General features: G+C 34.2%; 1 protein-coding gene across 1 annotated transcript in view; it reads left to right on the top strand.

The window, feature by feature from the left end:
* LOC150078827 (ganglioside-induced differentiation-associated protein 1-like) overlaps positions 1-14824 on the top strand; it is a 56909-nt gene that overhangs the window by 36835 nt on the left and 5250 nt on the right. Inside the window, exons 3-4 of the mRNA XM_090383560.1 lie at positions 5848-6021; positions 8078-8278. Coding sequence (XP_090239686.1) covers positions 5848-6021; positions 8078-8278 — 375 coding nt within the window. The remainder of the gene's footprint in view (positions 1-5847; positions 6022-8077; positions 8279-14824) is intronic.

The raw sequence follows: 14824 nt of genomic DNA on the forward strand, positions 1-14824 counted from the left end.
TATAAAATAATGTCATTTGACATATGTCATGCATGGCTGGCTTGTCATATGAATATGTCATTCGTAGGACAAGCCAAGTAAGTGGCAAATAGAAAGTAAACCAGTGCATAACTACAGCACAAACGAAGAAAGAGCATTTGCAATTCTTATTAATTGGCATTTTTTTCTAAATTATTTTAAGGGTGCATTCCTTCTGCAGCACCCTTTATCTTAATTTATATATATATATATATTATGTATTCGTTTCGCTCTGCATTATTGCCGTACTACTGGCTGATGTTTTTATTTTAAATATCATATTTTTTTAATTATCAGATATATATATATATTTTTTTTTTTTTTTTTTTTAACTGATTTGATTTTAAAATTTCACTGTAATGTTAGGCAAATCAAGTCACATTGAGAACACATTCACTAATAAATAAAAATGTTAAGGAGGCCGAAAATTTACCTAAATTTAAAGAGGAGTTGGGCAAATACTTCAAAGATATAGGTATGAGATGAGGAAGGGGCAATGCCAATTACTTTTTTTTTTGATGAGCCTACTTTGTAAGCCTGCTTTCATTTTTCTATTGTATTTGACACAACTGGGTTATAGTGTGTATTACATATCATGAAGTTTGCCGTTTGCATGATATTAGAGATATAACTTGAGATGTATCATAGCATGCGTGAGTATTGGTACACTTTTTACACTGTTGTATTTTTAATACAATGGTATAAAAAAAACCTCATCAAATATAAAATTTCGTTGTGATATTTTTACTTGAACAAGCCATAACAAAAGAATGTATTTGGCTTTCATACATGTGAACACAAGTATTAGCATCTCTATAAGTCATAGATTAGTACCCAATTACATTAGTTGTCCATGGGACAATGTGCATGTCATAAGAGAATAATATTTAATCTTGTAGGAACACTCACTTCTGTAATACTTTACTTTTAGAGAAAGGTTTGTTAAAGGTCTACCCATATGACAAATATTCATTAATGTATACAGTGAAACCTCCCAAATCTAGCAAACCATCTTAAATCAGAAAATAAGTTTTTACTGTACTCCAATGACATCAAGAAATTTGTCCCAGAATTCTCTAATTTCTATTTTTGAACAAGATCAGCAACTCTTTGATAATAAGCAATAGATTACTTAGTTTCTGAGTTTCACGATTCATACAAGAAGCATTAAACTGAAGTAACAATTTACTAAACATATTTACTGTTTAGTGAATTTTTTAGAACTTTTAGATTGTTATTTGTAAACAACATGCATAGCAATTTTCATCTATTTGTATTTGCTCATATACTGCTTAGAGAAAAGTACTGTAAGTAGCTCAGAGGATTGTGGCCTTTCAAAATGCATAACAGGGCCTTATCTAATAGGAAATAGTCACACTTGACATTTGGACTTCAGTGAAGTGATTGTGTGAAACTTTCAAAATGTACTGTGTTGTGTACATATAATCTGGAAGAAGAAATACTTTAATTTCAATTTACAATTTTCTGTACTATACAGAAGGTACTGTATATTTACTGTCCTTTCCTTGTACTTCAAACTACCTTTGTCTTGGAAAAAAAAAATGCTGTGCTATACATAAAGTGAGCTCTGTTGAGTATGTATGGACTCCACAGAGTCCACTATATACAATAAATTTCCATATTTTTGTAATATTTTTTATGACTATGGTATGACCACTTGAAATCTGGAAAATTCCAAGGTCTGGCAAGGATCAGGTCCTGATGTTGCAGCATTTGAGGGGTTTGATATATATATTGTGCATGTTAAACCAGAATTTTTGTATATACATTTTTATTTCTTATACAGAGGATGAACAAAATAATGGCGACACCATTCACAAAAAGGTCATTCACTAATATTGTGGTGGGCCATTCTTTTCTTTTAAAACAGCTTGTATTCTATGTGAAATAGATTCAAATAAATCTTAAACTGTCTTAAGAGGAATAAGATGGGCTGAGAGGTGGCAACTGAAGTTTAACATTGACAGATGCAAAGTACTGCATATGGGTAGAAGTAATCCAAGAGAAACATACCAACTGTGTGGTACTACACTTAGGGTGGTAGAAAATGAAAAAGACCTGGGAGTAATTGTGCAGTCAGATATGAAGTCTTCTGAGCAATGCAGACAGTCTGTAAGAGCAGGTCATGGGGTTTTGTTAATGATACAGGAATTTTTCTAGCAAGGAAAAGGAAGTGATTATCCCTTTGTATAAGGCAATGGTCAGGCTGTGCCTTGAGTACTGTGTACAGGTCTGGAGGCCTCATTTTAGGAAGGATGTAGATTTGCTTGAACGTGCACAGAGAAGGGCAACAAGATTGTTGAGGGGAATGAAGGGATCCTCTTACCAAGAGAGGCTTAAATCCTGCAAATTTCAGTGGCTGGAGACTAGGCACCTGTGAGGTGATCTGATCGAGGTGTATAAGATCACCTGCGAGGTGATCTGATTGAGGTGTATAAGGCCTTGAATGGGTTGAGCATGCTGAATTCTGATGGGATTTTTCCACTTGCTCAGAATACAAACCTAAGGGAGCATAAATTCAAATTGAGGAAAGACAGTTGTAGAATAGATGTGCGGAAATTTGCCTTTAGCCAGCAAGTGGTTAATTGCTGGAACAAACTTCAATCTGTCATTGTGGAAGTTGATAGCTTAAATAAATTCAAGGAGGAACTGGACAAACTTTTAGAGGGAATGGTTGAGTAATTTTTTTTTTTTTTGGCTGATGCTACATAAGCTCATATGCTTGCTTTCTTGCATTGCATGCCTCTATTACTATTAGACCATTCTTCATGGAGGAACAGGTGCCTCCGTAGCCAGGTGGGAAGGAGCAACAGTGCGTAGCAGACGCTTCTTGATTAGACTGGGGTTCGAGCCCGTCACCACCAAATACGGAGGATGCGGAAAGGTCAGGGAATGACCACCGCATATTCCCGGAGCAATATGGCCTTAGTTGCTAATGCTCCTAAAAAATCAAACAACAAACAATCATGGAGGAACATTTCAAGCTCCTTGAATGATGAAGGTGGGAGAAATCTGCTTCTTGCTCTCCTCTCCAAATATGCCCACAGCAGCTCAGTAACATTTAAGTCTGATGATTGTGCAGGCCATGAGAGATGCTTAGCCCCAGTTACATGTTCCTGAAACCAAAATTTGACTGTATATGTTGGAGCATTATTATGTCAAAACATGGCATTGTTTGTGAAAATGCCATGTTTCAGCATGACATTGTTTTCCATTAGATTAACGTGGTCATTTAGAATATCAAAGTAATTAGTAGTAATATTTCACCCATTCAGGATGATGATAGGACTTAAAGAATACCAAGATATTACTGCCCAAAGAATTTTTAATCATCCTCCATATTTTACTGTTTGCACAATACAGTCAGTATTATGTGCTTCCTTTGGCATTCTCCAAATGTAAACTCTTCTGGATGTTGGAAAAGTGGGAATGATGATTTGTCTGAAAACATGATGTTTTGAATTAACAAGTGTCAAGGTTTTGTGCTCCTTACATCATTGCATCCTCTTTCTAGTTATTATCATTAACAAGTTGCTTGGCAATAGTGGCTCTGCCATAAATTTCAACTTTATGAAGTTCTCTCTGAATTGTTTTGCTAGTAACTGGATTGCTGATACGCATTAAGTTCTGCAGTTATTTTTGAGGCAGTAGTTTTATATTTTTGGGCTACAGCCCTTTTCAGTGTTTGGAGGTGTGTCTTTTAGTCAGCTTTAATTTTCTGCCATAATCTGTTCTATCAGATTATGGAAAAAAATTACCAAGTATGTTTTTCTATACTTGGTAATGCAGACATTACTTTCGATAAAGTTGCTCTGGATATAGTAAAAAAATCAGCAGGTTTTGTCTCCACTGCCCCTGCTATATATGCACCAACAATTTGACCACATTGGAATTTAGACAGGATGGTCATTTTACTCATGTACCTTTTATATCACCTCTAAATGAGCATCAGGGTTTATCTTTCCTTCACAGTATTACCTGCAAGAAACAAAAAAAAAAAAAAAAAAAAAAAATCATTACTGCATGTTCATAAATACATCATATAGCCATTACAAAAACTACTATTTTCATATTAGGTGTTTCTATTATTTCAGATATAATCTTTTAAGGGCACAAAAGGTGATATTGTTGTTTATGTGGGCATCAATGATATTAAGAGTAGGAAATCTGAAGATTAAATTAATAAGTACAGGGCAATGTTAGGAAAAGTTGCAGGATTAAATTTGAAAGTGTCGAGACACAATAGGAGGGAGGATATGTTGAGAGACTTGTCAATCAGTTCGGCCATGGAGAGAATGTGCAAGTTATATGTAGTAAAACGTTTCTTAGTGTGGTCTTTTCTTGTTAACAGGAGAGACTGTTTTTAATATTACTGATACTGTTGCTAAATGGATCAGAAAACTGATGGCTTGGGGGAATACACAGACTAATACATTAACTAGAGCCTCAAGCTGAAGTGAAAGTGATTCTTACACTGCTTCTATTGGAACATGCAGCAGCCTGCAAAGCAGAGTGTCGGAGATTTCAAGCCCTGCTGTGGGTCATCATGGATCAAGTAAATACATGGACTGTGTTAGTTTAACTGAGTAATAACAGGTACATGTCTACTTACATGTACACCAATGCTAGGAGCATAGTAAATAAAATTGATGAATTTGAAGTACTGGTCAAGTTATTAAATGCACATTATGTGAATATCAGATGTGGTGCTACTCAGATATAAGGGATGCAGAATTTGAATATCGGGAGTACAATGTGTACAGAAAGGATAGGAGGGTGGGGTGGGGTTATGCCCTTAGTTAGGAAGCATGTTAAATCTAAGGCAGTGCATTCAGTTGACATGGGGCCAGTGCTGAGTCAGTTTTCCCTGGCATAAGCACTGGGAAAACAAAAATGAGAGCAGGAGTGTGTTATAGGCCTAATGACAGTGATGAGTATAACAAACAACTATACAAAGAAATAGAATGGGCCAGTAAATCAGAATATTTTATAAAGGGGGATTTTAACTTTCCAGATATTGAACTGAACATTGGTCAGGTTGGTCAGGTTTGGTCAGGTTTTTTTTTTTTTGTTTGAGACAAAAAATGCAGCTTTTCCTGAAGAAGGATACCTACATTAATAGAAAAAAATGCAGCTGTACTGCCCTTTCATTGATGATAACTCAAGACTACAACCTCTGCTCAAACAGATTACCGTTAGAAACAACTAGTTACTGAAGAAAAGGAAATCTAAAAATTATATATAAATTAATCACTGAAAAAACAACTTTATTTTTTGATTCTTATAATCACTTTCTCCTAGGATTTCTGTGATCCACTTGGATCCTCAGCATTGCAGGCAAGTTAATCATAATGCATTCAGTGTATAAAGTAATAATTTTACTCTTATGTAGTGGTATGTTGAATTCTGTGGCCTACTTGTTTAAAAACAGCTGGAAAATTTAAAACAAAAATTGATGCCACAAAATATTGAGCAAGAAAAAAAAACTATAAAATTTTGTGGAAATTTATAAGAACACCCAAATTCATGGAAACTTTTGATTTTAATATATAAATTTTTTTAAATTTTAAGAAGTTTTTCAATTTTTAAGTTCAGAAATTCTTTTTAAAACTTCAGTAACAGCAAAATACAAAATGGAATTGAAAAATATGGGAGCTGTGGATAAAACATTGCTATAAATGTTTAATTTGCTTCATCAGTTTAAAAGCAAGCTTTATTTTAAAGTTAGAAATAATTTTATTTTCTGTTTTGACATGAATAGATTATTTATGAAATTTTGATATTGCTTATAAATTTTGTTATTGGCAGGAAATACACCTCACCTTCTTCCCGAGAAAGGTACAGAGCAAGCCCGGAAAGTGGACCAGATGAGAAAACTCCTAGATACTGTTCCATTTACTGCTATAACATTTGGTACAGTGTATTTTCCAGAATTAGCAGTTAACTCAAAAATGTCTCCACGTGAAACAAAATTTCGATCAAGTATGTATATTCTCCCTCTTATAAAATATTGTTTTATTTTAGCACATAGACTGTCACCATATGAGAAGCTGTTTTATGAACCATGTAGGTACAACATTGGTTATAACTGGTGTCTTTCTGCACTGTGTAGAAAAGAGCTCAGTTTGAATACTGTTAAGACAGTAGTAATTTTTGTGGGCTTTTTTACTGTCCAAGTTAATTGATCTTGAAAGAGAGTAGCATTGTTTACTTAAAACTTGGGTTAATCCAGCAAAACAGGCAAACTGACTACAGAATGTATACACTTTACAGACTGGCAAAAAAAAAAAAAAAAAAAAAATTTTTTTATATATGTTATTGCTTTTTGTATATTTAATAGATATACTGTTTTTTAAATTTAACAAAATTGAATTTATGTATTTGAAATTTAATAAGTTTTTTTCTTCCTTCTCTAAATATGTATAGGGCATATACACCCGATACTTTTCTGAGGTAATAAAAAATAAAATAATTTTGGGAAAATTAGCAATCTGAATTCTAAGTTTTGGAACTTTATTTGATATATGCACAACACAATGCTATGCTGACTGCATTAGCCCACTGTAGTGGGTGTATGTGTGGGAATCATTTTAAATCCTCCCCCCCCTTTTTTTTTTTACCTCTAAAACCACTCTTTGCCTAGTTGTACCTCACATTACTTTTAAGTAAAATTTGCTCTTTGCTTCTCTATTAAAAATTCAAGAACTCTTGAATTTTATAAGGTACGTATAAGTAAGTAGTCTTGCTTTAATATTTATAACAAAGCTGGCAATAAATAAGAAACCCTTTCTAGGACAAGACCAGTTTCTAAAATAGATGTCTGTAATTGGATGACCAATGAGTTGGAAACCAAATGATTTGCTGTTAGTTATCCAACTGAAAATGAACAATGGTATTTTTTTAAATGAAAAGCAATATCGCCATCATTTCACCATGTGAAATTTCAGCCCTGGGTTTTGTAATAGAGAAATTATTTAAAGGCTGGTTGAATTAGTGCTGCCATCTACTTTTAACCGATTCTGTCTATGTAATCAGGAATATAGGAATAAGTATTAATATTAGTAGTGGCGAACAGTGTCAGAAAGCAAGCTTATACAGCATCAACCAAAAAAATACAGCATCAACCAAAAAAAAAAACCACTTCCCATATCACCTGTCTGTCTGCTCTAATAGTTTTTCTAGTTCTTCCTTGAATTTATTCAAACTACCCACTTCTACAGCACTGGATGGGATTTATATTTTTGTTGTTCTTCTCCCCACCTGTTCCAACAGATACACATCCTTCCTAAAATGAGGCTTTCAGATCTTTATGCAGTACTCAAGTTGTGGCCTAAACATTGCCTTATAAAATGGGATGATCACTCCCTTTTCCCTGTTGGCAGAATTCCTGTATATCATTGACAAAACTCCATGAACTGTTCTGGCAGCCTGTATGCACTGCTCAGAGAACTTCGACTGACTGCACTTTTCTTTTTTTTTTTTTTTTAGTTAATTTATTTATTATAATAGGCATTCCCTGCCATATACAATACTGTACTCAGAGACATAGATACATGAATACAACATATGTAAATACACATAATACATATATTTAAAACACAGATCCAGCTAGTCCAGTCCAGTAAAAGATGCTCAGGAACTACAACCCCATCTATGAGGACTTCTTAATTGGGGCTATAATTAGATGATTTCTGAAAGAGGAATAATCCCCTCCCCATGAATCATCCCAGTGTTTTGGCCTACACATCATGCAAACTGGCTTGTGAACACATACTTCAGTGACATAAATAGTGTACCATAGCAATGGTTTACTTAAAGCCTTTGCTAATATGCCAAAAATTCTCAAAGATGAAATATAACCAGATTGGCAACCTTGTTAATTATTGCTGCATATTTTCTTTTTTGTTTTTGTCTGTTTGAGTATAAAATCTTCTACATATTTTAAAATGCACTGATAGGATAAAAAGGCTTTTATGAAAGGTATTCTATACTTAAAACCAAAAATGTGTACTAATGTGGATATTTCTTTCCCCTTTAGCGGTTGTGCCTAAATTATTGGAACTTCTTGATGACCTAGCTATCAGACATCCAGAATTTAAAGAACACTATATGGCAAAGAAACAAATAATAGAAACTAAGTTTATACCAATGCAACAGATGGAAACAGTTAGAAAAGCAATTGAAGAAGTAGAGAAAGTTCTAGATGCAGTAGAAGAGGAGCTGTCATCACATACAGAAGGTACTGCTTTTTACAATTTATATGACATCATTTTGGTAAAAGAGGTCCTCTGTGGTTGGGAATCATGATGAAATAATATGCTTAGAATTAGCCTTGACTATAAAATAGCAAACTACGAAACTTTTGAGGAACTAGGCCCTCCCTTCATTGGCATCTGTGTGGGGAATAGCAGAGAGAGCTTATTTCTCTAAAAGCTTTGTAGCCAGTTCATTTTCCAATTGGATCCACAACCAAGCATATTATGCTGTGGGAATGTGATATTTCTGGAGAGTATGTAATAAGTATAGGGTTAAAGAGGACTATTGGTGAGAAAGAATAACAAGAATATTGTAGGATAATTAATTTTTACTGTTATAGGAAACATTTGACTCTAGGGGCTCACATCTGGTGAGTATGGGCTTGGCACACCCAGGGTCCTGAGCTGGATATCATCATTCTTCTCTTCTTTAGTGATTCCCTTCTACTTCTGACTCTGTTCTCTCTCTCTCTCTCTCTCTCTCTCTCTGTACTTGTTTTTTTTTGGCTGGTGCAGCAAAAGCCTCAGGCTTCCTTGCACTATATGGCTAATGATGATAATGATAGTAGCTACATTATGTTATAGATTGCTAATTGTTTAGTTTAACTGCCCTAATTTGGTCATCATTTTCATAAAAATAATTTCATGATCACAGTCACAACTATTGTGTGTTAGCTGACTAGGCTAGCCAGGTGGGTAAAGTGCCTGCCTGCCTGGCAACCCAAAGGTCGCGGGTTCGAATCCCACCTCAGGCTTGGATCACAGTAAAAAAAATGCAAAAACTTTTGGAGGTGCATTATGGCCATAGAAAGCCGATGCACCAACAACAACTTCATTTTTTTTTGTTAGTTACTAACACTATTGTGGTTTTTTTTTTTTTTTTGTAGTTAAATGTTTTTAATATCTGTTGCATTTTCAGTTGTTACCACTATGTAACAGATTTTCAAAACGATTCTGTTTATCTGCATTTCCTGGTGTTTCTTTATGAGATTGGATAGGCTAATTCCAAATTGCTTAGTTTGGAATCAGCCTACCCAAAGTTAGTTTGCTTCATTTCTGGACAAACCATTTCTGCTCAAATATTTGTCCAGAAATGAAAGAAAGACATCTGTGAAAAAACCTCATACAGAATAACATATTAATTTTTACTATGAGCAAACAACAAGCTAGAAGGTAGAAACTTAAATTAAAAGTAGAAAATTAAAAGGTAGAAACCCCCTTGAGTTAATCAGAAAAATTTCCTCAAAAATATACATTTGAACATATTTTATCTTTTGTGGTCAGCGATTATCCCAAACCAAGAACCAGATATGATCACCCATCACAGCTTCATCCCACCTCCTTGGTACCTCTTCTTCATTAATTGTACACCCTGGCAGAATCACTCCCTGTGCTCTTCACCAACATCACCCATATTTGGTCTGAAAAAACTCCAGGCAAGATTGCAAGTAATGTAGCTTGATTAATATTTTCAGTAATTGTCAATTAACCCTTCAACTAGTTCATAATTTTCAATTAACATTAGCAAGAAAGACATTCCATATAAGATCATGCATGTATTTTGCTCAGCACCAGTCATTTCATCTTCCAGTTCTTGTGAAAAAAGTCTACTTAACCCGTGGACCAATAAATATGCTATCTTTAACTTTAGAAACATAGATTGTATATGCTTAAAGGTGTTACCTTGAAGGTCCAGTGCTTTAACAAATTATTTGACTAGTCCCAGATTGATGTGAAGTGGTGGAAGCAAGACTTTGTTTCTTGGAACAAAGGGATTGTTTTGCTAAATTGTATGCAGCAACACACTTTTGGCAAATCTGTCTCTTCTCTTATAGTACCTCCAAATTAATGTTGTCATCCAATTCTGAAGACCTCTTAGAAAAGTGAATTGGAAATTGGCAAGCCTTCATTGTGAATTGAAGGCTACCTTGCATTGCAAAGTAGCCTTCATGTGCACTGCAAAGCTTTATGCCATTAACGATGTTATTTTTCACCTGTTATGAACCTATATAATATCCACAAACTTAGCAGAATGGATCTGGGGATAGCTTACACCTCATTTTGATAGCCATAGCATATTGCAAAAAATAAATAAATAAAAAGAAAACTTGTTATACTAATATTATAGGCTCTTATTGTAACACAGGTGTTGGTAATACTTACATAATACATATAAACATTGCAAAAAAAAATCCTTCAATTTCTACCAAAATGTTCACACTAGAACTGTTGGATTCAGTACAAATTACACATAAGAAACATTTAAATATAAATCTAAACACCGACTGAGCTATCCAGGTGGGTAAAGTGCCTGCCTGGCAACCCAAAAGTCGTAGGTTTGAATCCTGCCTCGGGCTTGGATCAGAGTAAAATGCAAAAACTCTGGGAGGTGAATTATGGCCACAGAAGCCAATGTGCCAACAACTAACAAAAAAAAAAGATAAATAAATCTAAACTTTTTTTTTTATTACATAGTGTAATAAAATTTTGGATGATATTTGAAATTGCAAAATAATTTTTTTTAACTGTATTTTCTATGAATTAGGTTTAAAAAATTATATATCAACAGATGTTCAGATTGGTTGTTAAACTGTTTTGAAATTCTGGGCTTCTTCTAATTTTAATATACTGTTTAGTGTAGTTATGCACATTACCTTCTGAGAATTAAAAGCATAATTACCATTAAAAAGTAGACAAACTGTTTCCTGGATTTTCGTTTTTTTTTTTTTTTTCCAAATTCACGATACAGTATCTTTGTTGATTTGATATTGGATTATTTGAAATGCAATGAATTTCAAAGTAACTGCCATTCCTACCATTCCCATACAGGGCTTTTATATGCAATTTAGTATAGAAAAGACCATTAAAAACAACCACATTGAAATACTGTTATAATGAAAATTTGCTATAACCAGTATGTAGTACCATATACAGTCACTTCTAAGTTTCATATTTCTACTTCTTCCAAAATTGTGTGCAGATCACAGAGAATTCATGTACCTCTAACTCAACATGTGAGTGAAAATGTAATCCATTTTTTTCACACCACTAAAACCAACATACACTAGTTACAAACATAACAAAACACATGATTTCCTGGTGCAGGTGCTGTACATCTTTCTTTGAGTAAATACTTGTATATGCTCAATATGAGAATGACAATGAATGCACTTTGGAGAAAAACGCTTGCATTGTTGGATAAAAAAAAAACAATTCCATGAGGCATATGCAGTCTTTCTCAATTTCAGCAACAAATTGAGAAAGACTGCATATGATTATGGAGTTTTCATTTTTACCACCATAATAGCTGTGAAGCACTTTGTACATAAGCTGTATATGTGCTATGCTGTCTATTATGCATAATTTTACATGAGAGAGAGAGAGAGAGAGAGAGAGAGAGAGAGAGAGAGAGAGAGAGAGAGAGAGAGAGCAAGCAAGCAACTGACTGACCATATTTTGGGATATTATTTACTGTTTATTATGTGTAATCCATGCTATCAGTTATTCACTAAATTTCCTAATTTAGATTCTTAAACTGTTCTTTAAAGAGTATAACTACATAAGCTGCCAGACTAGTTGCATGAACCAATAGCCAATTTTGATGTTATTACTGTAGAACAGCTGTGCTCCTTGAGATGTTTTTCTCCCATTTTCTATACTACTTTGCTAAGTCAAGTTGTTCACCAGAGTGCTCTGTGACCACCTTACATAGCTGTAATTTGCAAGAGCAGTTTGTGTTAAGTTACAAAGTTTAGTGAATAAGTGATAGTTCTAAAAGAGAGAAATATCACTTTTTTTCCCCTTTTTTTTTGGTATGGATTACAACTATTAAATAACAGATAATATCCTAAAATATGGATTCTCTCTCTCTCTCTAGCAGGTATGTACAGTTATAAATAATAAACAAAATAGCTTTCTTTTGGTGATATCAGGACATGATCATTTGCAGAACTATTAGAAGTAAGCTTTTATTTAATATAGTTCTGCAAAAACATTTGTTGACCAGTTCACTACCCAACAAAATTTTTTTTTCGTCATACCTCTAGAATGAAAGTTGGTTATTCTGAACAAAATTAATGTCCTGATTATGAAAATATCAATCTTTTACTTCTGTCATGTCTACATCAAAAGATATACACATTTTTTAAATTCCTTGTTTTTATACAATATCAGCATACATGTTTGTAATTATTATACACAATATATGTTACTTAAACATGTTTCCCACTCAATGATTTCCTTTTATACTCCAGATTGCTTTCCCGTTTAAGGAACCAACAGTAATCTCCCATCATGGCAGAGTCCCAGCAACCTTGATATTGTTTTTCCATTGCAGATATGTCCTGGTGGAAGCACTCTCTTTGTTCATCACTGACATGTGCTAAGTTTTCAGGAAAGAAATCCAGATGAGAATGAAGGAAATGCATTTTAAGTGACATTCGGCACCCCATGTTTTTGTAACATTTCACCAAGTTTGTCACCAGTTGCTCATAGTTCTCTTCTTTTCTCTTTCCGAGGAATCCGTGTACCACAGCCTTGAAATATCTCCATGCAGCCAGTTCAACATCATTCAGGTTTCTTTGAAATTCTTCATCTTTTAGGAACTTTCTTATTTGAAGACCTATGAAAATTCCTTCCTTCAGTTTTGCATGAGATAAATTTGGAAACATTTTCGGTAAATATGCGAATCCTCTGCTTTCGTTATCCAGTGCCTTAGTGAAATTCTTAATCAGTCCAAGCTTGATGTGTAAAGGAGAAAGAAAAACCTTTTGTGGATCAACCAATGGAACATAGTTTACATTGCTTTTGCCAGGAATATATTCATCTCTCTTATCCCAGTGTTGTACGACATAGTGCTTGGCTGTTGCACGACTATACTACAGACACAGGAAACAGTATTTAGTGAAACCATCTTGCAACCCAACAAGCAGGCCAATCACTTTGAGATCACCACAAATATTCCAACAATAGTCATTGTAATGTATAGCAGCAAGAATCTGGGACATACTATTGTAAGTTTCTTTCAGGCCAACAGCAAGAACAAGAGGAATTGATGGTAAAGTATTTCCATTATGAAGCAATACTGCTTTCAAACTTAGCTTTGATGCATCAATGAACAAACGCCATTCAGAGGTATTGTGATCAATGTTCAGTTCGTGCATAAGACCAATGACGTCTTTGCAGACACACACACACACACACACACACACACACACACACACACACACACACACACACACACACACACACACACACACACACACACACACACACGTTGTTTTCCATTGCAAAATATCTTGAAACTCTTCATTTCGCTTATGGTGTATTGTAATGTTTGTACCTTTGGTGAGTTCCCTGTTGTAGTCTGGATCCAAGTAATTCAGCCTTCTCTTTGGGTAAGCCCAAGTATCTGATCAAGTCACTTAATTCTTCTTGTTCAGTGTACTGTGGGGACTTTTCTTTTTCTGGTTTCTGGTCTAAATCGTGAAGTATTTGGTTCCATGACATCTGGTAAAACGATTTCTTCTGTACCTTCATCACTACTTCCAATACCCCAAAATTTTGGTGGCACAGGTACTGGCAGTTCTTTACTGTGTGGCACTGGCCTAATTGCTGATGTCAAAATGATTCTTGGATTCTCTCAGCTTGCCATATAACCACAGCCTTAAGTTCATTGTACAAGTAATACAACAGATATGTGGAGCCCAGTTTTTTTCTTGGTCACCGATCTTGCAGCCGAAGTATAATGAATATGCAACTTTTGTGACGTATATTTTCTTCCTCTGAGTTTTTGGGGTTAAGTGTCCAGAAACATAGCAGAAGTTGTCTGGGTGATTGAAGCAAGTTCTGTGCTTTGTCTTCTCCATTTTAACAATGCATTAACCTAAAAACGTAAGAGCAATTGGTAAATTTGAACAGAAGGTGAATTCTTGTAGTGTAGTTTATTATACACTATATATTGAACAGTTGAATGGTGTAATAAAATTAGTAAAAATACTGACTTGTCTGGAAAAGTGCATCAAAATCAAAATATACTATATTGCAAGAACAGTAATGATGTACTTGCTTAACTTTTAGCCCAATAAACAAAACCAACCAAAAGTTAATAAGTTTAAAAATTATATTTCAAACAGTTAATGATATCTTTGTACAAAATCCAGTTATCTCTCTATATCTTAAAACTGATATGTGATAGGAAATTTTTGTTTTTAAACGTAAAACTTTACATAAAACTTGACCAGAAACAACCATTGATTTTCTGTACATAAAAATCATGTTGGGTAGTGTTATCTTTGTGTATGCAGTTTTTCTGGTCACACAATTGCCTAAAAACAGTGTGACAATGCTGTTTACAAAAATTTATGCCAAAATAAATGACACACAAATGTATCAAATTTTGGTTCTTCTTTACAACATAAATTTGTACTAGTTTATTTGAATTCCATAAGCCTAATACAGATGAAACCTCTTCTTCATGCCCAATAAAACTTGGGCATTATCAGAGAGTTGCTAATTTCTCAAGGAAACAT

Source organism: Mastigoproctus giganteus, chromosome 10, assembly GCF_048544385.1.
Source record: "Mastigoproctus giganteus isolate SK-2022 chromosome 10, ASM4854438v1, whole genome shotgun sequence".
Lineage (NCBI taxonomy): Eukaryota > Metazoa > Arthropoda > Arachnida > Uropygi > Thelyphonidae > Mastigoproctus > Mastigoproctus giganteus.